Raw genomic sequence first — 27,016 nt, 5'->3', positions numbered from 1 at the left:
CATCTGTGCAAAGCCTGCAACACCAAATAAAATACCTTGTGAGCCTGGCCCCTTTCTGTTGAATAAAAATGTAATTCACACAATTTGCACCTGCGCTACATCCTTAACCCATTATTATTGTCATTATTATTAATACGTGTATGCAACTTTCCCTGCTGCATCAGGCTGGGCTATTCTCCCCATTTGTGCTCCATGGTTCAGGTATTTTTTTCAAAGAACTTTTTTTTCTGCTTTTATTTTGAAATAATGAGTAAAGAAGATGGTTATGGGAAATGTATTGCTGTAAAATACATCCTTTATTTAGGAAGTGTAGTGGGGTTAAAGTGAAAGATTTCAGAAATTGAACTTAAATGTAGTTACAAAGGGCAGCACGGTGGATCAGCTGGTAAAGCGTTGGCCTAAAAAGTTCCGAGGTCCCTGGTTCGATCCCGGCCCCGCCCGTGTGGAGTTTGCATGTTCTCCACGTGCCTTCGTGGGTTTCCTCCGGGCACTGCGGTTTCCTCCCACATCCCAAAAACATGCAACTTTAATTGGACGCTCTAAATTGCCCCTTGGTGTGATCGTGAGTGCGACTGTTGTCTGTCTCTATGTGCCCTGCCTTTGGCTGGCAACCAGTTCAGGGCCTCCTGCCCGTTGATAGTTGGGATAGGACCCCTGCGACCCATGTGAGGATAAGCGGCAAAGAAAATGGATGGATGGATGGATGGATGTAACAAAGGATTACATTACATTACAAGACTGCTTCATCCCAGTATCTTGAAGACTTTCTGGCTCCTAACTTCAAAACTATTTCCATTTCAAAGGGCCTCTTTGTCCTATTGAACAGCGAGTCATGCACCGACTCAAAATTGACCTCAGACCGAAGCGGGACAAACAAACAAATTGGCACAATGATGACGTGTTGACCAAGTAAAGGCTGAGCCAACTGGCAACGTTCCCACACAGAAAATGAGCACATGAGCACGGAAACTGGATCAAAACAAAAACCGCTGAAGATATTTGCTCGGCCTGCAAATAACTTGGATGTCCATCTTTGAACGTCAATATTTGCATAGGCGGTAAACAGGCTCTTGAATAATTTAACAATTTCTAGTTAGAATGATGTTTCCTTAAACCTGTTGAAATATCCTGGTGATAATGATACTAAAACTGCAATTGATGCTGTAGACGATAAAATTCCGCTGGAACAGCGAGAACATGCAACCTCCACACATGAGGCCCAAAGTCGAGATTCAAACCCTAACTCTCAGAAGTGTGAGGCTAACATGCTACTAACCGCTCTTTATTGTACTGCCCCGTGTTCAATTTCTTTTTTGTCCTTCGAAGCTGACTCACAGACGTAGTCTTTGATTTGAGTTCTTGACCACAAGGAAGCCATCATGCTGGATGATACTTACTGTCTTGTTGATGATTCAGGACATGTGCAAAATGATTAAAATCTACTTCAGTGATCACAGTGTGCTTGAGTGTTGTCAAAGTATGACTCATTTCACTCCCTGAGGAGACTCAAGTGGCGGCGTGCAGCCGGCTGAAATAGCCCAAGCGTTTTCTGAGCGCGCTGGTGCCTATTAAAATCGATGCGATTGCTGATGTTGTATGCAATGATGACATTTTCTCTGCAGGATAGTCAGCTAGCTCCAGTGACGTTAGCCCACGTGCCCCGTTCTCATGTGGATTTTAAATGCTCCCGTTGCCTTGGCGATGGTTTAGTAGTGGTTAAAGTGATTTAAGAATAGGGATTTAGGTTGAAGACATTTCAGGGTGCTGTTGCAAAGTGCGCTTCTTTCTAGCTGCTCACAGGGGGAAAAAAATGGCAATGAAAGAAAGCCAGACTGAAAAAAAAATTGCTTTTTCAACTGAATCAAAGCCAAGTATTCACTTTTTGTTTGGGTCTCTCTTGATGTGGCTCCTCATGGCCTGACCTTGCTCGGATTTGGCGTGCCTCTGTCAGTTTGATCACACTTTCTGCTGCTGAGACCCAATTACACCAGAACCAACGTGACACTGACAAGGTTTGGGCAGGAAGGAGGGGAGCAGCAACACTGATCCCAGAAAAAAGTCGACACATTTGAGCGATGGAGTCGAGGAAAAGGTGGTGCAATGATGACACACGACTTTATGACCTGCCGCACCGTGCAGCACAGTGCGTTCTGTCAGAATGTTCTAGACATGTCTAGTGTTTGTGGGATGTTGTCAGTGGGAAGGATCATTAGAAGCGAATGTCATGGCTTCTTGGTGCACTTCCTAATCTGACAGAACCTGACACAAGACCCTGCTCGTTTCTTTTGCAGTCGCTTGCTACCCACTGCGGCTCATCTACAATGTACAAAACGGCGACAAAAATCACAGTTTTTACGGTTTCAGTGACATTCGAGTTTAATTAATCTGAAGAATAATATGTCGGCATTTTTCATGCTAGTTTTCACCAAAATTCTATCGCTTGCCTTGTCCGTGTGCAAAGTTCAAAATGTGTCGTTGGTTCAGAAGATGATAATGAAGACTACATAAATAAGATGCAACAATGCAAAAAAGTTTAATTATAGGGTGAAATGAGATGATACTCACACCTGAGTTCCTCTTGTAAACTGAATGGGCCCCGACTTTACTGATATGCAGAAATATAATCCATGGGGGCATTGACAAAAACAAAAAAGATACTGTATATGTATAAGCAATTTATATTTACTGGTCATCCTGGATACTATGTGTTGTTCAGGGTCCTCTCAGTATGATTTTAATTTGATCCAATAAAGTTGCGTGCAAAAAGATTAGGCTCTGATGATATATCTCCAAACAAAGCAATTATTCATTTCTTGGCAATGGCATATTATTCCCTTGATGCGACACTGCATAAAGCTCCATGGTGATCTGATTGTCCCATAATGGGACAAACAAAATTAATAACAGTTTGGTATCATGCTCAGTGGCTACGCTTCACCACATGTATGCAGCCCAGACGGTAATAAAACAGACAGTGATTCCTTCATCACGGAGACACCACAGGCACACATTCGCACTGCATCAGCGGCACCGTGCAACCCGGAAGCCGTGACAGGGGAGAAAGATGGAGGGCAAGAGAGGAAGCTCAGATAAAGAGGTGGAGCGGGTGGTAGTAGGAGGTCTGGAAGCTCCGGCGGCAGGAGCTGTCGCCGCATCCCAAATCTGTCTCCAACACGGTCTAGATCTCGGAGACGTCTAAATAATTCAACTGCTGTATGTGGACTGCTGGGCTGAGTGGGGGTCATGTTTGTAGACACTATCCTTACAATCGCAATTTTTCCTTTGTACCTCAGGTATTTATACTTGGAAAGTAATTGTTTTGGTGGGTTTTCACAGTATACAGGTGGGAAAGGAGAGCCACAGTCACCAATGCGCTTTTTAGTCGTTTATTGAATGCCATAAAGCAAAGAAGCCAGTTTAAATATTATATATATTATTAATAATAATAATAATAATAATTATTAATTATTGTTATTAATATTTTATATATATATATATATTTTTTTCATACCTATATATTTTAACAGCATTGGATTTTACTTAGGGGATGTTGTCAGTGCAAAAACCCTCCGGTCATTTTCGAAGAAGTTGCCTTAAATGCGTTTTAACCATAATTCCCCTCACATTGTGGCACATTAGCTATGAATTTATGACGTTTGTTGAGCTGCCATTTGGGTGTTGAGTCAGAAATGCTTCCCAGAGCTCATCACATGAGCTGAGGATTCTTTTTCTATGAATAGAATTTTGTTGCATGATTTTTTTTTTTTTTTTCCCCTCAGCACTGTCACCAACACCTCCAGTTAAACGTGTAAATGTGTTTGTCAGACCGACCAACTGCGGCGTTAACACTGAGCAACTGTCTGACTTCATCGTTTGCGCACTTCTAAGAAGGAATTACGCACGACATGACCATTCAACAAGGAGGAGGTTTTGGTATATAAACACGGAGGCGCTTATAGTCAAGGCGTTATTCACAATTTTATGGGTTGCCATGTCAGTAGCTTGGCAATTTCTATTTTTGCCCTTTGTGTGTTATTCAATGAAGTACTTCCATCCATCCATCCATCCATCCATCCATCCATTTTCTTAGCTGCTTATCCTCACAAGGGTCGCAGGAAGTGCTGGAGCCTATCCCAGCTGTGAATGGGCAGGAGGCGGGGTACACCCTGAACTGGTTACCAGCCAATGTGGGATGGAATTATGTGGGGTGGGATGTGGGGTGGGACGGCGCCTGGGGCATGAAGTACTCCACTGAATTATTTTTTTTGCAAACGTTTTTGTAATGTGGCATATTGCAAAGTAATATAATCAAAATGGTGTGTGGCAGTGGCACATCATACTACTGATGAGTACAACTGCAGTTATAGATTGTATTTTTTGCAAAGGCAGAATTTTTGATGGTCCTCTAATTTCCTTGTGTGGGTGTACCTAATAAACTGTCCAATGAGTGCACATTTTGTTGCATGTATTGAATCGGCCCACGCATGCTCATACGTGATGCCTCGATGGGTTCTAATAATGGACAGTGAGCCCTCTAAGTTCTGTAAAGTGTTGCATACGGTAACAAAGTCGGCCCCAGTCCACCGTGCACTGGCCTCGGGCAAGGCAGCAGGGCTTTCCCAGCACGGGTTTCGCCTTACACTTCAATGGATCAATGATGACCACCGGCATATCCCAAAAGGAAACGCCTGCCGAGGTCATCGGGTGTGTGTGTGTGTGCGTTTGTAAGTGCGTGCGCGTGTGTGTGCTGCCCCTGCAACCCAAGACTCTTGGTTTCGGACTGTGGTGCGCTGCACAAAGTTGTTGAATGGCAAACAGAAAAATATAAAAAATAAAAACTCATGACCTCTGTGTGTGACTGATTATGGATGCTGACATGGCCATGACAAATGCAATCAAATGTCATCATGTCTAAGCATGACAGTATCCATGGTAGGACTATTTCGAAATTTTATGCAGAAGGTCATAGAATGTGGCAGTGTTGCAAACATAGACATCCACCCGTTTTCTTAGCCGCTTATCCTCATAAGGCTCAGAGGAGTGCTGGATCCAACCCAGCTATCAATGGGGCAGGTGGCCGGATACACCCTGAACTGGTTGCCAGTCTCGTTTGATTGTCATATAGGGCCGAGGGGGTCATAACATTTTTCTAATGAGTGATATTACATGACATTTTGATACTTTGCTTCGTGATGTTCTTAACTGGTGCAAGAAAATGTTATGTCATGAGTTTTTTTTTTAATCATTGTTTACCTTTTCAAAATGTGTAGCTTCCATCTATGCTTGCCAATCTAGCCTGCATGCACACGTCAATCCTGTTTATGAATCACATTAGCAACTTTCGAAAGTGTCCGCAAATAGCTGGTCAGCGTCTGGTTCAGAAAGTTTTGGACTTGGGTTCAAATGAGGTGCACCCACTGGTGGGGGGAAAAAAGGAAGATCTGATTACATGCAAGCTAAAAAGAAAAAAAATAACACCAGCAAAGATGCAGTCCGAGTCCTGCGGGCCGCCACTGGGACGTTGAGGGATGCAGTCGAGGACTCTTTTGTACCGGGATGCTTTTGAGGCCGGGTTGTGTATTGTGGCAGCTTGTGTTTGCCACAGGGGTGGGTGGGACGGGGATGGGGGGTGGGACGGCGCCTGGGGGCCTGAAGGAAGCGGCGGCTTCCTGGATCATCTTCATCCGACAGCACAAGGCCAGCCTGGCTGTGCATTTTTACCAATATACTTTCTGGCCACACTATGATACAAGCTACAAAAGATCTCCCGTTTTATTTCTTGAGGGATTAACATAATATGACCATTTCCTCAAATGTCCTTTATTAAAACACCCTACTGTACAAGCTTTTAAGTGTAATTATCTTTTTTTTTATGAGGAAATGCTAGTATAATGAAAAAAAATATTCATAATTAATAACTGTAATAGTCAATAGTCTTGATTTATCCAGGAAATATTCATGTCCCTTCTTAACTCACAGAATTTGTCCCTCTGGTGAGCTTGCAGTGCTATGAAAATAAATATGATCATAATTTTTTTTCTCTAATAAATAATCAAAAAAATTTAGATATTTTTATGTCCAGCAAGCCTTCTCTAACTCTGACTACTTTTCTCGGTAACATTCATCTGACCGGACTGAGCAAAATTTGTGGCTGCCGGTAATGCTAATGCTGCTAGCTAAAGAGAATGAAAGAAAACGCTAGTAGTACAGTACTGGTAAAAACCTTAAAATTGCAGATTCTCTTGTGTAATTTTTGTGACTTGGGTTACTGATACTAAAACTTGGGTTTTAGTATGTATACGTTTTAATCACCTGGGAAAACTATAAACACTTGGAGAAAATTGTTGCTATCCAACTGTTTGATTTTCTAGTGGGGCTGCTTTGTTACAGCTGGCACTGGGTGTCACAGAATATACTGTACTGTGTGTAGTTTTCCCACCATTGTCTTACACAAGCGTATGACATTTCTGTGCACTACTAGAACGACAAGGGCACACCATTAATACAACTACATGTCACTACTGATATTACTCGTGAAGTGCTAGAAGTTAAATAGTAGAATTTCATAATGTCACTAGTACTAGTAGCACAGAGAGGCAATTTTACCTCAGTAATTATATAGTAGTTGTTCTACTAGTGTGCAGAAATGTCATACAGTAGTGGAACTAGCATCACAACTTCAACTAGTGCGATTAATTAACTTACTAGTAAGGATGATATTAGTATATAAACAACTGAGCACACTACTACAATTTCAAGTAAATGCTCGCCATACAGTCTATGTGCATTATTGTACTTCATGAAGCTCTCATTCTGTCTTATTTACATCTTTTTGTGTTCCAGTGTGAGAAGAACCCCGTTAACTGTGAAGGTGTGCCCGTCAGCCGTCCGGCTGCACATGCGCGGCAAACCAAAGACCGTCACCGTGGAAACCAAGGAGGGTCAAGCAAACGCCGATTTCAAGAAGAGCAAAGATGGTTTCGTTCTACTGGTCCCGGCCAATTGAGCCAGTCCGTTCATCCGGTCAGGCAACCAGAACTGATATGACCTCTTTCCTCCGATACCCTTTTGTTGTCTTTCTACAGTTGAACCAGGATTCAAGTGTAAACCAAAACATATGTTCGTACAATAGCATGCAGTTAGCAAGCTGGACTCTGCCTGGAAAAGTTATTCATGTCAGGTTTTCAATCAAAAAAACTGAACAGTGCCAAAAATGCATGTATGTTTTTTTTTTGTTTGTTTTTAACCACCATCCAGATTGGATCCAGCATCGATTTATTGGAGCGCTGAATTGTTTCTTGGCAGCAGAAATAAGTGTAAAGTTTTAAAGAATAAATTATTCAAGATTTTCTTTAACTCCTCCCTGCGGTCTTAAACATTCTCCAGTGCGTTCTGTAGATTACATCCGAAAATGTGTTTATCGAAACGCAAAGATGGGATGTTTTGGGGTTTCCTGTGCGCAATCCACTCTGGTACAATATCCTGCTGTTTGCAAGGGAGGAAAAACAGTCGGATTTATCTTTAATCCAAAGTGTCCGCTGACCGCATGCAATCGAGCTCACATACAGCACAAAAGTGGACGCGATGACGCAACAGTTATTTCCTGTCATGTCCCCCTCGGGATCAGATCAGAAATGTTGCAGACGTTTTGGCGCAGGGAACATTGTCGTCGCCGTGTGAAGATAATGTGCGAAACATTCAAAGACACAATATCGCACAAGAGGAAACGAAGTAGAGTGACAAATTTTAATCGGTTTTTGGTTTCCACCCACAAGCTAAGTCTATCTTAATTAATATTTGCACTATTTCCTTCAACATATCATGAACGGGTGCCCTGAATTCACAGAGGAATCCAAGGGCTATTATTTTTTATTCATTTATATACGTAGGAGGGTGGCATGGTGGAACAGCTGGGAAGCATTGGCCTTACAGTTCTGAGGTCCTAGGTTCAATCCCGGACTCGCCTGTGCTGAGTTTGCATGTTATCCCTGTGCCTGCGTGGGTTTTCTCCGGGCACTCCGGTTTCCTCCCACATCCTAAAAACATGCAACATTAATTGGACTCTCTTAATTGTCCCTAGGTGTGATTGTGACTGCGGCTGTTTGTCTCGATGTGCCCTGCGATTGGCTGGCAACCAGGTGTTGTTGCCCCCCCCCACACACACACAAAGAGACTATATTCATGACTCCAAACACCAGAAGGGTTTTATTTTGACTCTTAACCACTTGTCAGCATTGCGCCAAACCCTCCTGACATCCTTTCCCAGAAAACTCTGAAATCAATTCACACCTCACGTCAATGGGACTGAACGCGACCCAGACGACTTTGCGGTCGTATGAATGTGTGAATGACTTGAGGGGAAGTGAAGATGCCGCTTCTCATTAACGGGACGTGGGAGTCGGCCCGCGAGTTCTGACATTTGCCAATCAAGTGCACACACTGATATACTAGAACAGAACAAGACTTGATGAGGTATGCAATAGGGGAAACGGTACAATGACATAAAATCATGAGGAACAAAAAATAATGAAATGGAGAATATGGAACTAAATATAAGTACATTTATCTAGCAATAGAGCAAGAAAATTTGACCTGGCCAGGTTAAAAAAAAGACCCGACAGAAATGGACTTTTTTTTCTTACGGAAAATGCCGATTCTGATATTTGGCACAATAAAATTCCCATAACCGATTCATCAGCTGATCAATTTAAAAATTATAGAATGTATAACATTCTTATTTTCTAGTGCCTGAATAAAAATATAAATTACAATACTTTGCCATTTAGTCTTTTTTTTTAAACTTTACAACAGAGAGAAAAATTGGTGAAAAAAATTATTTCAAATTTACACTATTTTCATGTTTATTTGCATGCCATTATCTCTATCTTGTAATATTTTAATATTTCAAAACAAACAAGATGATTTGAAAATATTACCGGCACCTATAGAATCCTAATATTTATTTTAAAATATGCTTACTGATAACCAATAATGAAATCAGAACGAGTTATATCTTAAGATATTTTAAGGAAAATGCTTAAAGCGAGTGAAATCCTTTCACACCAAAACTGCTTGGTGAAAGCCAATAGAAATAGAATAGAAAAAGCATATTTTGCTCTGATTCCAGATATTTAATTGAATTATTTTTTTTGCAGTGTGGCTGAATAAGAAGATCAAAAAGAATCCAGAATAAAAAAATGCCCATATTACAACATCGGGCTGATATTGAGCAGAATGAGCAGAGAGCGGCGCATGGCAAGTGGATACTGTTCATTAATAATAAATAATATTTATACAGATGCAAATGGGAAACTGGACATGAATAATATATATTATATGCTACTGTTTAGAATTTGATACAGACCTGACTGTGAACAGTGACAATAGTCAACAGCATGGGTTTGTAATAAAATTATAACTATACATTTCAATTATTAAACACATGATAGTACAATAACTGTTTACACAAGCTTGTATTGTTGAAAAAATATGGAAATAATTTTGTTACTCACTTTTGGATAGACTTGAGGCACGCATACATCACATAAAGGTAGGTCTTATCTCAATATCACAACATTTATTGTTATCTTTAAACAGTGTGTGATGAGCAAACTCCTCAGTGGTAAGTGAAACTAGTAGTGGGGTCGCATATGTCATGTGTAAGTTGTCATAAGGCGTATATGTTTTAATAGCCTAGGAAAACAAACAATTGGACAAAATTGGTCCTGTCCAATTGTTTCAATTTGTTATGGGGCTGCTTTCCTACAGCTGGCACTGGGTGTCACTTGGTACAAGGAAATCTCTTTTTGACTATAATGACAGTCTGGAGCAAAATGTGTTGACCAGTGTCAGTAAGCTTGGTCTCAGCCGAAGGTGGTTCCCCCAGGATAAAACGCCAAAATATATAGCTAAAAATATCCCAAAAATGACCAAGAACAAAACATCAGACTATTGTGAAGAGTCCTGATCCTATTGAAGGTCTCTTGAAGGAGTTGAACATGAAGTTAGGAGAATGTATTCTTCAAAACTGAGACCTATAGAGAAGTTTTCTCATCAAGAGTGGGCCAGAATACCACTGGCTAGGTCAGAGAGTAGGACAAAAAGGTAAGTTAGCATAATTTCGTTTCAAACCAGTTTCAAAATATTTTACTTTTGCAAGTTTCAAGTTTTTTCAGTGAGCAATGTGAGATTTTCTATCTTCTTGCACATTCCTATTTTTATATAGATTTTTTTTCATTTGACATTCAGAATTTACTCACCGGTTCCTCAGTACTCAAGTAGCTTAGTTTTGACTGCTCTACCCACCACTGTTTAGGTTTATGTTGCCATGTCCGAATTTGAAACTCATTATCTTTTGTGCCTGATGCAGCAACCCAGGACTGTAATATGAAAAAATGTTAAGAACAGCCTGTCCATGTACATGACGATATCAAAATGATTCAAATCACCATTTTCTCCTTTGCAGGACTCTGATTTGGTGGCCAGCTCATCTCTTCTCCCCGCTCGAGCATCACCAATCAGACTCCACTAGACCTTAGTGCATCCCACTTAGTAAGAAAGGGATTCTTGCTGTTGTGATGTAATCCCTTAATCATTGATATAAAGGATGCGATTTGCATATTATGTCTATTCAGGCAAATCCCCGACATCCCTTATTAACAAGCATTACATACATGCTTGAGCACATATTCACATTCATAACCTGTTTTTTTTTCAAATCCATTTACTTCTCCACTTGTTCTCTCCTCTCATTCACAGCAATTGTTACCAATTACCCTTTTTTTTCCCTCTCCAGGAGGGCTTCAGTCACACGTCTCACATGTTAAGAGTGGTTCATTCATTTTTAGCATTTCATTTAGCATGCACAATTTGAACCAAACCTGAGACAAATTGCGATGAGTTCGCATCTAGAAATAGTGCGTCTGGAAGGCACTGCTGTGTGTTACCATGACGAGGAGGCGCAAATGACGGACAGGAAGAACAGATCTTTTCTACTGGTGTGAACATTTTTAAGATTTTAGAAAGAAAAGCTTATAAAACTCAATATCAATTCAGCTATAGCTACAGTGAAAAAAATATGCACGTGAACAGCCTGCTATATTGCAAGTTCTCCCACGTAGAAATCATGGAGGGGTCTGAAATTTTCATCGTAGGTGCATGTCCACTGTGAGAGAGATCATCTAAAAAGAAAAATCCAGAAATCACAATCTATGATTTTTTAAATGATTTATTTGTGTAATACAGGTGCAAATAAGTATTTGAGCACCTGAGAAAAACAATGTTAATATTTGGTACGTAGTCTTTGTTTGCAATTACAGAGGTCAAACATTTCCTGTAGTTGTTCACCAGGTTTCCACACACTGCAGGAGGGATTTTGGCCCACTCCTCCACTCTGATCTTCTCGAGGCCAGACAGGTTTCTGGCTGTCGCTGAGAAACACTGAGTTTCAGCTCCCTCCAAAGGTTTTCCATTGGGTTTAGGTCTGGAGACTGGCTAGGCCACGTCAGAACCTTGATATGCTTCTTATGGAGCCACTCCTTGGTTTTCCTGGCTGCTTCAGGTCACTGCCATGTTGAAAGACCCAGCCACGACCCATCTTCAATGCTCTAACTGAGGGAAAGAGCTTTTTCCCCAAAATCTCAATACATGGCCGCGGTCATCCTCTCCTTAATACAGTCGTCTTGTCCCATGTGCAGACAAACACCCCCAAAGCATGATGCTACCACCCCCATGCTTCACAGTAGGGATGGTGTTCTTGAGATGGAACTCATCATTCGGCTTCCTCCAAACGCGGTTAGTGGAATTGTGACCAAAAAGTTCAGTTTTGGTCTCATCTGACCACAAATCTTTTTCCCATAACTCTTCTGTATCCTCCAAATGGTCATTGGCAAACTTAAGACGGGCCTTGACATGTGCTGGTTTAAGCAGGGAACCTTCCGTGCCATTCATGATTTCAAACCATGACGTCTTAATGTATTACCAACAGTCACCTTGGAAACGGTGGTCCCAGCTCTTTTCAGGTCATTGACCAAGTCCTGTCGTGTAGTCCTGGTCTGATTCCTCACCTTTCTAAGGATCATTGGGACCCCACGAGGTGATATCATGCATGGGGGCTCCACTCCGATTGAGATTGACCGTCATGTTTAGCTTCTTCCATTTTCTAATGATTGCTCCAATAGTGGACCTTTTTTCACCAAGCTGATTGGCAACATCTCCGTAGCCCTTTCCATCCGTGTGGAGTTGTACAATTTTGTCTCTGGTGTCTTTGGAAAGCTCTTTGGTCTGGGCCATGCTACAAGTTTGAGTCTTACTGATTGTATGGGGTGGACTGGTGTCTTTATGCAGTTAACGACCTCACACAGATGCATCTGATTCACGATAATACATGGAGTGGAGGGGGACTTGTAAAAGCGGACTAATAGGTCTTTGAGGGTCAGAATTCTAGCTGATAGACAGGTGTTCAAATAATTATTTACAGCTGTATCACACAAATAAATCCTTAAAAAAATCTTACGTTGTGATTTCTGGATTTTTCTTTTTAAATTATTTCTGTCATAGTGGACATGGACCTACGATGAAAATCTCAGACCTCTCCATGATTTCCAAGTGGGAATACTTATTTTCTTTACTGTATATCAGTGTGGTGTTAGGGTTAGGGTGATGTCGTTTGGATGTGCTTGTAGTATTGCCTTTCTTTTTCTCTGCATCTTCCAGAGCAGTTTTATGGATGTTCTGTTCTGATAGTCTTTCCTTGTAATGCAGTACTTTGTTCTTTTGTCTTCCACTTCCTATTCCATCACTTCAGACTTCATTTTGCGCTTTTGGTGCTTTCTCAAGTTTTCCATGGTAAAAACCATCAGTAGTGTTCTGGTCACCAGTTTTACACTGTTTTCCACAGTGCATGCAATTTACATATTGGTGAAAATGTCATCTAGGGCCCAATATCTGGGATTTTTATTTATCGCCTCCTTGGAATATTATGTTTCTTTGTCTGCATGAATGTGTTCATGCTCTCACCCGGAATCAGCCTGGCTGATTTCTCCTTTCATGTGACCCTAACGAAGACAAATGGCCGGGGTAATGGACGAGTGGCTACATTTCTTTGTCTTTTGACATTGTGCAAATATGAGTCGTCTCGCTCTAATCTAATTGATCAGGCCTGGCTGATTGTTGATGCAATCACTTAAAGCGGCCTGCAATTCCATTACAGAGAGGCCAGCACCTGGTCTGCCTCTCTTTAGGGATTACCAGCCGCGCAGCTAGGATTTTGTAATGAGTTGGAGAGGATTTAGCATAATATGTGTCCCAGAGCTGTGTTTTTGCCCCTAAATCCTCTCAGGGCAGACCCACCACTGCTCTGGTGAGCCCGGCAGGTTTTTCCAGCATCTCTCCATGATCAGACCCGAGGGGGAGGTCACATGTTGGAGATTACAGTAACATGAGGGCCAGATTGCTATTTGCTTGGGTCCCTCTAAACTGACATGCTGCAAGGCTGGACGCTTACTAATCTGGACATATTTGAGATGCCACCTCGGTTATTTAAATGCATATTTTGGAATGAATTGAGGAATCTGTAGCGGTGGTTTCATGACCAGCTGGTTCAAAGAACTGAATCTGTCATCTTCAAGTAGTAGCTGACTGTCCACCATGATTTATGAGCTGTTTTTTTTTTTTTTTTGGAGGTAAAAAATTAATTTTTCTATTAATTCCTGTTGTAGGCGTGAAATTGAAACTCACGTCATGATTTTAATACGTCAATAAGCATCTTTCTTCAAACTTTAATCTAATGAGCTCAAAGCACATGACGATATTTATGACCATTATCCGGTTTTCCTAATGTCCTTTTGCCCGCTGCAATTAGTTTTATGAACTTTATGTTCGCTCTGATGATGCCAGATTGGCCTTTACTAATAAAATGATCAAAAAGGGGGTTTTAGTTCAAAGATGTTGGCTAATTGGCATGTGGCTTCTTCACTGAGGCCTCGTGTTCCCGCAATCAATGCTGCTATCGGGTCATAAATGTGCATTATAATGTTCTTGTGGTGGATTCGTATTAGCTGAGAAACAATGGGCCCCAATGTCAGAAATTGTAAACATGAACGTTTTTATGTTTGTGCAACTTTTCAGTCAATAGTTTTAGCCTAGATGCTGGTCACAAATGTTAGGACCTCAATACAAGCCTGCTGCATGCCCCCCTCCCCCCTCCACAGTACTAGTTGAACTAAGTTGTAACAGTACTTGACAGCTCAATATTATTCCAAAATGAAAAAACTTCACAACTGTCTACGACCACGTGTGATCAACGACTATGTTTGAAGTTAGAATTAATGAATGGAACTGGTTCCATGACCCCCACCTCGCAAGTTTGTTTGGTTAGAAAAGGTTGATAAATTCAAACGGTTAGCCAAAAACAAGCATGGACAACATAAGATGATTCATTTGGTACCACATCCCGACCCCCTCGCGGTCAGTAATCTTTTCCTCTTAAGCGACGACGGAGGGCGTTGGCAACATGCGGGCTCGTAAGAGTCAGTGAAGAGCAGCTGAGGCCTCCAAAAGCAACCGCAGAACAGAAGCGTCCCAAAGTTCTGACACGGGGAAGCAGAGGCGTGTGATTTGCGCCCTTCAAGGACACAAAAAAAAGATGGCCTGAAGTCATATCGGGTGGCAGCCATCTGCAGCAAAAGCTCTTCATCTTGTCCCTTCTTTATTTTATTTTTTATCAAAGAATTCTGGCCTCGGAGTGGGTCGGCCCTGGCTTGACCGCTGACATCATGTCCGCCCAGAGCCGTATGGCTTCTCCTTTGCTTGCTCTTGCCAGCATGTCTAGCGCTGTGAACTTATTTTTAATGTCATTTGAACAATAATTTGCCAATGCCATGAGACCACTGGTAGATCTGTTGCAGTATGCTGAGTAAACTCTTTTGGCAGAAAATTGTTTTTGAGTCATTTGATTTAGGGCAAGGGATTTAGGGATTTATTATTTTTAATTTATATTATTGTGCGAGGTACAATACAGGAAACACACTTTAAACAGTTCATCTGCTCACTCATAACATTTCTAAGGGTCATCTATTTACCTTTTGCACTATATTTGAATATATGGACAGTATAGGTGCATTTTTTTCCATCTATGCCAGTAAATCCCTTTCCAAATATCTTATGGCTGTCGTTTTAAGGTGAAATAATAGCAAAGTATTGTTACTTAAAGAAGGTGGCACGGTGGAACAGTTGGTAAAGCGTTGGCCTCACAGTTCTGAGGACCCGGGTTTGATCCTGGCCCCGACTCTGTGGATTTTGCATGTTCTCCCCGTGCCTGCGTGGGTTTTCTCCGGGCACTCTGGTTTCCTCCCACATCCCAAAAACATGCAACATTAATTGGACACTAAATTGCCCCTAGGTGTGATTGTGAGTGAGGCTGTTTGTCTCGATGTGCCCTGCGATTGGCTGGCAACCAGTTCAGGGTGTACCCTGCCTCCTGCCTGTTGATAACTGGGATAGGCTCCAGCACTCCCCACGACCCTTGTGAGGATAAGCCGCTAACAAAATGGATAGATAGATGTTACTAAAAGGGACAATATGCCTTTTTGAGAACTCCGAGCGATATTTGAATGCAGCTTCATCTCACACCTGCCCGTGCCCCCGCCCTCACCCCTTCGCATCAAGTTCACTAGACTTGGACAACAAAATACTGCAGAACCAGAAATGGAACGCTGCCTCCCGCTTGCCCGGGAGCACCTCGGTCAGCATGGGGAGAATGTGACAACTTCACCCACACGACCCGAGTCGAGCCCGAGCGCCAAACCTCTCATCTTTGAAACAGACTTGCTAGCCACGAAGCCACAGTTTGAAGTCTTTTCTCAAAGCATTTTCGACTGGTACAAAGGACAAGCATGCTGCTGAAGCTCAGCTGAGTACAGTTAAATGTGAAATTTGAAGATAGTACTTGCAGGTGGACTGTGTTGCAGGCACCCCGTAGCCCACAGTCGTGCTACACGGGCACACAATACCAGAATACTTTGCTGCCGTCTTTTTTTTTTTTAATCGCCTGCGAGCTCCGCAGGGTTCCCTCATATTCCGAAACCGCACACACTTCCATCGCAGCGGGCAACGCTTCCACCTGCAGTTGCAGCGTGGGGGATGATTGACTGCATCGACAGCCTCAGACGGCGGCCATCTGCACTGCGGGCCATTGTGAAGCGCCGCTGCACGCTTAAGTATTTTATCTCCAACGTGACTCCGCTGGCGACGTTAAATTAGCCGCATTGTAGACAGAGGCAGTTTTAGTCCATCTGTGTTCAAACAATAAAATTCATTCACACCAGAGTTGTATTTCAGCTCCACATTTTATTCAGTAATCCACATAGTAAACATTGTCGCCATCATGAAAACATGCTTTTGTCTTCAAATTCTCTTTTTCTAATTAAAGCGACACACTTTTGGTGACCTTATGAAAGTTCATTCAAGTAATGTGCTGCTTGTGTGTTTTAGTGGGACGTTACTGAGCAACGTAACCAAACGGGAGGAGCCAGAACGGCCCGGCTGGAAGTCAAGACTGAAACTTGACAGTTATGTTGCATTTGTATATTTGTCTTTGTTCTCACATCTGTTGCCGCTGTAAACGAAAATGCGAAACAATCTGTGTGTACGCACGCCGCCCGGGGGCTGCCCGAGACAAACACCACAAGTACAAAGGCCATCTTTGTGTCACCATCTGCTGCATGATGGCAGGAGCCACCGATAGCCGCTAACTTGATCAAGTTGATAACGATAGTGACTTAAAAGGGTTCCCGGATACGTTTAACACATAAAAATGATAAACCGTTTTCAGACCCCCCAGTGATCACCATTTCAGATTTTTAAAATAAGAATTCGCCAGACAAATTACATGCTTTTCTATTTCAAGAGCTGGAACCAACAAGTTTAAAATCTTTTGTTTACAGTGTTTCTACGGATGAACAGTCTTGATGACGATTAAAAATCACAAAGAATGTTGACAACATGCTTGTTAAAAACAGTTTTTTAAAAACGACCAACAAATATCAAGAAAACAAGAATTCATGATGTATAAAAAGCAGACCACGATCGGATAAAAAAAAAAAAAACATTTCTAAACTACCAACCAGCATGCGTTCTACAAAACAACACTGTTACGTTATCCTATTGTTTTCTCTCCATATTTGACATTATTATTGGTTTTTTTTTTGGGAACACACCTCCATATTTACATCAGTCACCATATTAAGGCGATCATGCGAACCTGCAGCAGCATCCAATAATTTAACACAACTCATAGAGTTGTGGGATATTAACACTATTCTATTGTCAACAAATTCCATGAAGAGAACAAAACAAATTGTTTTCTACACCACATTGATTTTGAAATTGAGTTTATTGTTACACGAGTGAAAATATGTATAGTTTAGAAACAATTTTGAAACAAATTGTGACCAGTTTTGTGACCATTACTATTCATACTGTCACTATTTGAATGAAGGTTCAAGTATTTATTTTTTAAAAATTTGTCATTGTTTTTTTTTTTAATGAGAAATGATGACAAAGTGGCAAAAGATTTATCAAATATTACCTCTTTTTTTATTACTGTATTCTGCCCTTGCCCCCTCAAATCCAAGTCCAAAGTTATTCAATATTTTTTATTTTATGTTATAAAAAAAACACACACACGATGGCAGGTACTTTTCATTAATACCTCCAACAAAATTGAAACTACTTTATGATATAAGCACTTTCTGGTGTCATTGGGCTAACCTGATGATCCACTTTGCCACTAAATATTTCCAGGAAATGAACCATTTTGGTCTTAAAATACTGTTTTAAATATTTATACACTTTTCTTTATTACTATTTTTGGTTTGTGAATTTGACTGGTAAGATAAATATAGAGTCCAAGTAACCATTAAATCCTCGTGAAGCACAGAGATACTACAAAGCGTTGTGTTATCGCTTCCCACAAGTCAATCTCAAAGGAGGGATTTGATTGGATGAAGTGGATTCGAGTTCCAGCTGAGATACCAGTTAATTGGCTCGGAAGCCGCTCCGCTCCGAGGAACGATTGGAGGAGCGGGTACCTGGTCCGGCTCCGTTACTGAATGGACAGAGGTACTATAAAGAGGGGACAGTTGCCATTTTGTGTCACAATTCGATACATCGGCCATTGAGACTGAAGTGATTTCTTCATGTCTGCCTCCGATCAAGGATGGTAGAGAGGCTCACTAAATGGTCGCAGAAGCTTGTAAAGTTAATTATGACCATTAAAAATGTCACAAGGAAATACCAGCACTTGAGCACTCAGTATGTCATCCTCGGATTTGATTAAAAATCGGAGATGTAACCTTTAACTTCGAACCCACGGTCTCATTAAATAAAAACCAAATATGAGAGACCTCGTGGCAGCAATTCTGCCCTTCCTTGTCCTGACAATGGCTGGCGGGCTTGTGGTGTCAAATCTAATGAACAGCTGAGTGTGTGCGTGTGTGTGCAAGCGAGGACGGTGCAAAGGGTGGGGGCTGGGGGGGAAGGGGATCCGGCCGAGACACAAATGTCCTTGTCAAAGATGTGCGAGCGAGGGGCTGCAGAGGCAACAATAAGCCCAAAATGGTTGCCATTTGAAGGCCAAGAAAAGGAGCCTCTCTTTCTGCTTGTGAATCAGACTGTCACTCGTCTCTGGTTGACTGGTGTGACTCATGCGAGCCCCTCCCCACCCCCCAGGCGTGTGCCGAGGCAAGGCAGGCTTGGCTCCCAACAGGGCTGGGAATAGGCAGTTTTGGGACTATGTGGCCTTCACTTTGTTAGCAGAGGATTTGAAGGCTGAACCCGGGGGTCAAAAACTGCAGCGCCAATGCCGAACTGTATTTCCCTCCTCATCTCGTCATCCCTCGCTCCCTCTTCATCTGATTGGGTGGAGGGGATTAGGGCTGGATTACCCAGTGAATGGATGTGCGCCACAGTGTTTGTTTACGTGTTAAGGTCATGTTTTATATCTTGTCTTGTGACTTTGGGGGGGGGGGGGGACAGCCGCACAACAATGTGAGCGAATACAGAATTGCAAAAATTGTGGGTCACATGGATGAAGATTAATTTAAAAATTAAATGTGAAGTTTTATCCCCACTTGTGTTTGAAGCCGACATTCCACCGCCGCACGTTTTAGCATTGCGACAGCAACATGTCTAACGAAGGCTGATACACGCGGGCGTGTTTAATATGCACTTTCGGGATTAAAGTCAGTGGAGCACAAGTGCCAGTGGTTCATCCTACGGAATAATTCAACACGAGATTAATGAACTCGCAGCGGATGACAGACGAGAATCTGCAGCACACTCAAATGAGACGCCGAGCCAAATTTGGACTCCTGTCGGGCCGCTACCAGCACACGTGTGTCGACACACACACACACACCCCTTCCGACTAAAGAGCACATGACGAGGCATTTAAATGCTGGCCGTCCGGCGTGGCTTGGATTAGCTGCCGGACTCTGCGGGGGTTAGTGGGTGGACGAGAAGGGGCAGAGGTCTTGAGGGGGCGTGGGCGGGGATGGGGGGGGGGGGCGTAATCTGCTAATGTAATTAATACCTGGGCTGTGGCGGCCTGTCAACAAGAAGCAGGGGAAACGCAGCCTGGGCTAAACATCAGATGACCCTGGCGGCTGACCACAACACAACTCGGTCACGCTTATGCTCACATACGTCCGCACAAATTAGGGGAGGAAACTACTACCACTCACTGAAAAGCCCCCCCGGTGAATTTGATTAAGAGTGAAAATAGGCAACTGTCCCCTCAGGCCAGGTGACCCACAAAAGCCTGAACACACAAAGCCGCAGGACTCGCATGGTACTGACACGCAGCTGTTCCCATCAGTCTGGGTACGGTCTCACCGCCAGTCGCGATATCGCTCGGCATTGTCCCGGAATATCCAATTTAGGCAGATTAAACTGTCTGTGCCGCATTTTATTATTCAGTCTCTGATGAAAATGTCAATCCGATCTGTTTGCATGTTCAGGTTACGACCACGGGAAATCCGAGAGAGCGGCGTCCTCTGGTCTGGACCCCATCGGAAGAGGTGCGCGGGGATGCTGAGGGAAGCCTGGTTGCGTTGATCCCGAGAGGCAGCTGAGACAACTGGAGCCCGACAACATGCTGTGCGAGGTTTGGAGGGACAGGTGTGGAGCAAATGGCTCCTGAATTCAAATAAACTCGAGGTAAACGACACAAACGGTTGCTTTTGTAGCTGTTCCTTGATGGAGCAAAAAAAAAAAAAAAAAAAGAAATGGACGGGGTGATGAAGAATAACCTGGACGAATTGTGGATTTTTAAAAAAAAATGTTTATAAATGATTTATTGAATAATGCATGCAGCAAACCCCCGAATATTAAGGGGGCTCGGGACTACGCCCTGCTGCAAAAAGCAAATAATTGACACCCCTTTAAAAAGGTTTTATCATTGCCCTTAGAGGCCGCAAGAATGTGCCAAAGCACTATTTTGTCTAAATGAATCTCCTCCACTCACTTCCACGTAGTTCCTTGACACCAATATGACAAGATTTTGGCAAAGGACACTTTTTCTCCAAATGAAACTTCTAAACTCATTTCAACATAGGTCCTTAGCACACTATTATAATACTTTTATTACAGAGGCCAACCACGAATATTTGGGGGTTCATTCTGCATTTTTACATCAGGATTTATTTGAGGATGTATAATTAGGTGCTTTTAGGTCATGATTATTCAGCCTTAGAGGAAGTCAGTGTTCTACTTAATTCTATCCTAGACTCAACAATTTTACAGTGAATATTTCAAGTCAAATCTTTTATTATTATTTTTTCGAGCCACGTATTGGCAACCAACATAAAGAGATGGAATAATTAAATAAATACATATGGCTGTTTCTGCAGCAGCAGATGGAGGAGAATGTTTGTGTCTGATGGCAAGACCATCGGAAAAAAAAAAAATCAAGAACGCGCTTTTGAAACTCCTCTCACCGATCCAGAACTCGGCTGTAGTCTTGTGGAACGCAGCTCCCTTCGCTTTTGAGTTCCGCAAACACCTGCGTGAAAAAGTGAGGGTCTGCGTTGATTCGCAGCATTTTGGCGCTCGTGGCGTTGATGATGGAGAGGCAGCGGTCCCAGAACGCCTCTTTACCCGCCTCAACCAGGAAGGGCTTCAGTGGATAGGATATTTCATTGCCCATGTAGGAGTAGGACAGGTAGAGGCAGGTGAGCAGGATGGCCTGAAGCTCGTGCTCCGACGCCACCAGGTCGCCGTCCACGACGTCGCGACACAGCATGTAGACGAAGACCACGTTGGCTGGCGTGACGAAGGCCTGGTCTTGCCAGCCCTGGAGCAGAAGCGAGCGATCCACGGCCCTCAGCCAGAGAACGGGGTCAGACGGGGACAGGTGCTTCAGGCGGTAGCAGCGGCAACACAGGAACTCCCCCAAGCAGCGCAGCAGCTCGCTGGTGGACGCCTGGACGATGACACGTTTGGGGGACGTGCTCAGCGTCCCCTGGGGAACTTTTTTCACAGACGAAAGCGGCTGGGGTTTCACGCAGCCGTACCCGTGGCCCTGACCCAGTCCCAGGCCGTAGCCCAGGCCCAGGCCGAGTCCCGCCGGGACCTCGTAGCTGGTCAAGTTGGCACACGACAGAGACTTCCTCACGTTCTCATAATTGAGGTGCAGCACGGGATCCTTTTGGTAAATGTTTATGTTGTTGTTGTTGAGAGGGTCACCGAGGCCAACCAGACCATTGGAGCCTTTCTTGGGGTTACCCTTCTTCTTGGTGGAGGCGACCAGTCGCTTCCACGTGAGCAGCGGGAGGAAGATGGACTGGCCTCTCTTCAAGCCTCGGTCCTTCTGACTGTTGAGGGAACGGCTGCTCAGGCTCGGGTAGTGGCTTAACGAGCCGGGACGGTTGTCATAGTAGCTGGACTTGCGCGAGCCAGGGGACAGAGATAGTACAGTACCCATGACGCACCAGAGAGGACGACGATGATGATGACCAAATTCGCCCTTACTTGTCTTCAACCAAATCACTGGGAACAATCTGTAACTCAAAAAAAAAAAATTAAAAAAAAAAAAAAAAAAAAAAAAAAAAAATATATATATATATATATATATATATATATCATCCATTTTGAAGGATCTTCAAGAGGCACAGACAAAATCTTTGGATGTCTGAGTATTGTGTCATATTGTACCGTATTTGTTGACGGACATAATCATTTTTGAGCCATCAGCTGATTGTTATGAATTTGGAAGATTGAGCGGGGTTTTATGGCGATTAATTGTGTCCACAAGCCTTGAGAGTACACGCAGGCAGCCGCTGTTGATTCCTCTCAATCTTTTTTTTTTTTTGGGTCAAAGTAGTTTCACGGTAAAAGGAAATGTGTGACAGGTACACACACAAAAGTCACAGCTAAAATATTATATAGTCTGTTGAAGTATATATAAGATAATGCTGGTGTTATAGTTTAAGGTATACTGCAGGTATTGAATATTTTTTGGTATTGTGACATGATTCAGGGTACGGAGAGTCTTGCATTAGTAACGTCTATAGTTACGGTTTATTGTATCGTACAGTACTGTACAGCATAGTGGGTTATTGCTACTCTATTTTAGTCTAGTATAGTAAATCTAGTATTTAGCATCATGTAATATGATGTTAAAAAACAAACCTCTTGCCAAATACTGAGCATACATCTACTGTTTTTGCAAGATAGTGGCTCATAACTAAAGGATTAGTCTATACACACTTTTATATCGTACACATCTGCCTTTCTGCTTGAATGACTAGATGAATAAAATGTCCCTAATTTAAACATAAAGTCCGTGATATGAGATGTTAGCACTCTTTGATTGCGGCCAAGAGCAACGGGGTGTTCTTTTTTCAAATCTGCAGTTATACGACGCAAGCAACATCAAGTCCGATCGAAAGATGCTCACCTGAGTGACGCGGACTGTGCAAAGCCAGTTGTTGTGGTTCAGTCCTCCGAGATGCAAAATTGCACCGACTGACAATGAATACTTTTGTTTCTTTTTTCCTTTTTTTTCCTACCCCGCTCGGCCACAAAACGGACGAAAAGTCACACTTGCAGAAGCTTTGAGAGCTTTTTCACAGATGCAACAGCGCCTTGGCCGCGCGGACGGGATGCGCTCGTCATCCTCCTCCTCTGCACCTTCACAGCCAAACTGGAGCCACGCGTGGAAATATTGCCACCAAATGTCTTGTCTCCATGTTTGAAGGTGCAACCCCCCCCGCGGTATTTATTTCCCATCCGTTGAGTGAAGATCCGAGTCTGGCTTCCTCCCAGATATCCTCACGGGATCCTCACCAAAGGGAGCGGCGGGGGTCCGAGTCCGGCTCCCGGCACACGGACCTCTCGGAGATGTTGTTCGGTTTCTTGCAGCCAGTGGGAGGTCACAGCGACTCGTAGCCCCGCCCCTACCGCCGCCACTGATTTGAGGTCAGCTGCTGCGCAGGCTCGGTCGAACCCAAACATTAACCCTAATTCGTTGTATCCCAGTGGCGGCCGGTCCATTTGCCGCAAAAGTCTTTAGTAGGGATTTAGCGGGCTTGAATTCACTTCTATAAACCACCGCTAGAGTTACAAAAAAAAAAAAAAAAAAAAAGAATAAAATACAAAAACGTACAGCGTGCAACTGTGCCACGAGTAGTAGCAGTTAAAAAAAAAACACAAACATTTGTGTGATAACAGGACACGAAAAAAAAACTAAAAAAATCAAATGAAAATAAATTAATTTATGTACATTGCCAAAAGATATTTTTTCGTCAAAGAAATTGGCTGTAGCGGGTTTTGCTCTGACCAACCAATCAGAGGATGTAAAAAATGCTGACGACATAAAGAGAGGGGACTGTTCCGTTTACTCCGTGTGCGTGCTCACACTGAATAAAAGGAAAAATCCAACATTAAGGGAGTAAAGAGTCAATCAGGGGATGGGCAAACCTTAAATTTGATTTTGAAAACGGCAGATGGGTCAGTTCATTCGTAGATAAAGCAAAAAAAAAGTTGAATTGCAAAGTATGCGTATTTGTTGATTTTATGTTAAATAATAACCTGCAGATTTGTAGTCGTATTATTAATAGTAAATTTACCATTATTACATAAAATGAAATAATGTTACAACTTGATTGAAATCTGTGAAACATTGATTTATAGCCCGTACAATACACACATACACTAATCGGCCACATTAGCTACGTCAAATTTGGCCCATAAAATACAACACAAACACTTAACAGAGACCAAAACCATGAAAATAATAATGCTCAGTGACATAATGGTTTTGATTTATAGTACTTTTATTTTTTGTTATGTTTGAGTTTACAATGTCGCAGAACTGTGCTGCATCGTAACGAGAAGCGGTTCTAACATTTAACCTGCGGTCAATCGCAGTTTTGTCTTCAATGCAAAGATGATGCGAATTTAGGGTGAACGTCATTTCTAAATGGCCCAGAGTTGACTCACTAGTGACAAAATTTGGTACACGAGCACAATCTAAAGAGATCAAATAACAGTCGCACAGCAGTCTGGGGACTGCATTAAGATAGGAGAGGGGCAATAAAAGCTTGCATCTTGCTTTCCCGCAGGGGCAGAACTGGAGGAAGCTCAAGAGAGAGAGAAAAAACAAAACACTGCAATCAAATTGTGATGGGCCAGCGGAGATAAGAAGAGAATGTGGGCAGCCAAAAAGCAAACCTAAACAATTTTTTACTGGCAACTATTGCACGTTAAGATGCCAGCTCGGCTGCGGGAGAAATAGAAACCGTATCCCTAATTCCCAATTAAATGTTTCAGAACAGCACATAAAATCTGGATAAATACGCCAATTATTACATCTTTTGATGTCAGTCTAAATATGAATATTGTTGGTCCTATACCAAAACAGAAAACTATAACCAGTACGGTATTGGCATTGTCTTTCTTGAGTAAATCTTCTTTTTTTTAACTATCCATCCATTTTCCATCATGCTTATCCTCACAAAGGTCACGGGCATGCTGGAGTCTACTTCAACTGCCTCTGGGCGTGAGCTGGGGTACACCCTGAACTTTTAACCATTTGACTTTTTTTTTTAATATGACCCCGTTTGACCCACTTCTTTGCCTTACATTACAACCATAAAAAATGGCAACACGCCGCGTAGACTCCATCATTATTGCATCAGTGCAGTTTTGCTCTCTTGTCTGTAGTCACGTTACAAAAAAATGATAAGCATGATGTTCATTTCTCTTTGCCACTATCTATCTATCTATCTATCTATCTATCTATCTATCTATCTATCTATCTATCTATCTATCTATCTATCTATCTATCTATCTATCTATCTATCTATCTATCTATCTATCTATCTATCTATCTATCTATCTATCTATCTATCTATCTATCTATCTATCCATCCATCCATCCATCCATCCATCCATCCATCCATCCATCCATCCATCCATGTAAGCACATTTTAGCCTGTGAAAACTCCTTCCTTTCATTGAACACTTAATCATATTTTCACCTCACAAACAAAATGTTCTGTTCATATTCTTCCATTTTAGATTTCATTAGGGAGACTTTTTTTTTCCTTTCTTTTTTTTTTTTTTTACTGGAGCTTCACATGAGCATGATGTCATCCTCAGCTCAGGAACAAAGAGAGCAAAAAGCAACATGATTCAGCATCACAGGGACGCATCAAAGCCAGACGCTGAGAACGAGTGGAAGGGACAGAGACCCGGGGGGCCTTGGGGAAAAAAACCCAACAACAAAAACGAGGCGTTGGGAAAAGGTGAGGAGGAACTTTTGAGCTTGTGCAGGTTCACATGGGGGCACCGCTGCCTTTCAGGCTCATCAGACTCTTTAATCTCCCGTTTAAGACCTGTGAAAAGGGGGGAGAACTCATAAGATGCGAAAACAAATGCGGTGTACTAGTTTAGTGCCGCCAGTGTTTTATCAACAGCCCGTTCAATACAGTTTCCATCATTATTATTGTGTGTGTATTGGTATGTCTCTTTGTGTAGTAGAAGTTGTAGTACTGTTGGTAGAAGATACACACAACAAGTATGGCAAGCCATTTGAACATTTTTTCAATATCCCATAAGTAGCACTATAGTAGCACAAAGTTGTCAGAAAAGTGCACAGTTTTCCCTTACTCATAGCATGTAGTTTTTATACTAGTGACCTGATCTAATTCACATCTAGCGTGTCACTACTAGCGCACAGATGTCAACTAGCACACAGTTTTTCTTCATTAGCGACATGTAGTTGTTTTACCAGCGCAAACTAGCCATTCTAAAAGTCTAAAACTGTCATACAATAGTGGAAGGCAGTAAAAATGTTGCAAGTAAGACAGTCATTGGACTAGTTCACTGAATTTTCTCACTAGTAAGAATGAGGATAAAAATTCAGTCACTAACACAGTAGAAAAGTCAAATAATAACAGCACTTTTTTTTTTCTTCTGTGGAAAACACTTCTAGGCCATCAAGATAAATCAATCAAATGAAAAGCACGAAGTAGTGCGGCCATTTGTGCCACGTGACGTTCATAACCTCGGGACAATCGTTGTTCCTGTTGAGGAGGAAAACATTTGCAACGAGGAGGAGATGCTGCTTGCCCCAGATTCACAGTTCCAGTTCACGCATTTATGCGCACAAAACACACATATTTTCACATTTTCCAAGTACGCAATGATCCTGGTTGTTTGATAAACATAGCGTTATTATGTGTGACAAATTACTCTGATGCCACTGGGATCCTCAGAAAAAAAATCGCCCTGTGCGGCAAATTAAAAGTATTTCAAGTATTATTATTTATGGAGCTTCCAAGAATAATGGTACTTTCCAGTTGGAAGTACCCAAAAAGTTTTCTCTGCAGGCCGAAGCGCTAACAAACCACTGACCAACATTTACAACCTAAATTCTGCTATATATTTTTTTTAAACAACGTATGAATTTGTATGCTATTATATGACATTTTTGTGTAGTATTGATAATTTC

The 27,016-nt window shown here is 42.3% G+C and overlaps 2 protein-coding genes across 3 annotated transcripts in view; one reads left to right on the top strand and one right to left on the bottom strand.

Annotated features, from left to right (window-relative positions):
• Window positions 1-8,693, top strand: part of myo1g (myosin IG) — a 33,456-nt gene extending 24,763 nt beyond the window's left edge. For both annotated transcript variants that reach the window (XM_061801126.1, XM_061801034.1), the window contains one exon: window positions 6,844-8,693. In XM_061801126.1, coding sequence (XP_061657110.1) covers window positions 6,844-7,006 — 163 coding nt within the window. In that variant the 3' untranslated portion in view covers window positions 7,007-8,693. The remainder of the gene's footprint in view (window positions 1-6,843) is intronic.
• Window positions 8,694-17,701: 9,008 nt separating this feature from the next.
• On the bottom strand, window positions 17,702-23,600 carry si:dkeyp-92c9.2 (uncharacterized protein LOC571482 homolog). The gene is made up of 2 exons (XM_061800900.1): window positions 22,958-23,600; window positions 17,702-22,058 (listed from the first exon to the last, which is right to left on the bottom strand). Exon 2 carries the CDS (start codon window positions 21,980-21,982, stop codon window positions 20,993-20,995), a length of 990 nt encoding a protein of 329 aa, XP_061656884.1. The 5' UTR covers window positions 21,983-22,058; window positions 22,958-23,600; the 3' UTR covers window positions 17,702-20,992.
• Between the last annotated feature and the right edge of the window lie 3,416 nt (window positions 23,601-27,016).

This window comes from Syngnathoides biaculeatus, chromosome 1 (assembly GCF_019802595.1).
Source record: "Syngnathoides biaculeatus isolate LvHL_M chromosome 1, ASM1980259v1, whole genome shotgun sequence".
Classification (NCBI taxonomy): Eukaryota; Metazoa; Chordata; class Actinopteri; order Syngnathiformes; family Syngnathidae; genus Syngnathoides; species Syngnathoides biaculeatus.
This window is presented reverse-complemented; position numbering and strand designations above follow the sequence as displayed.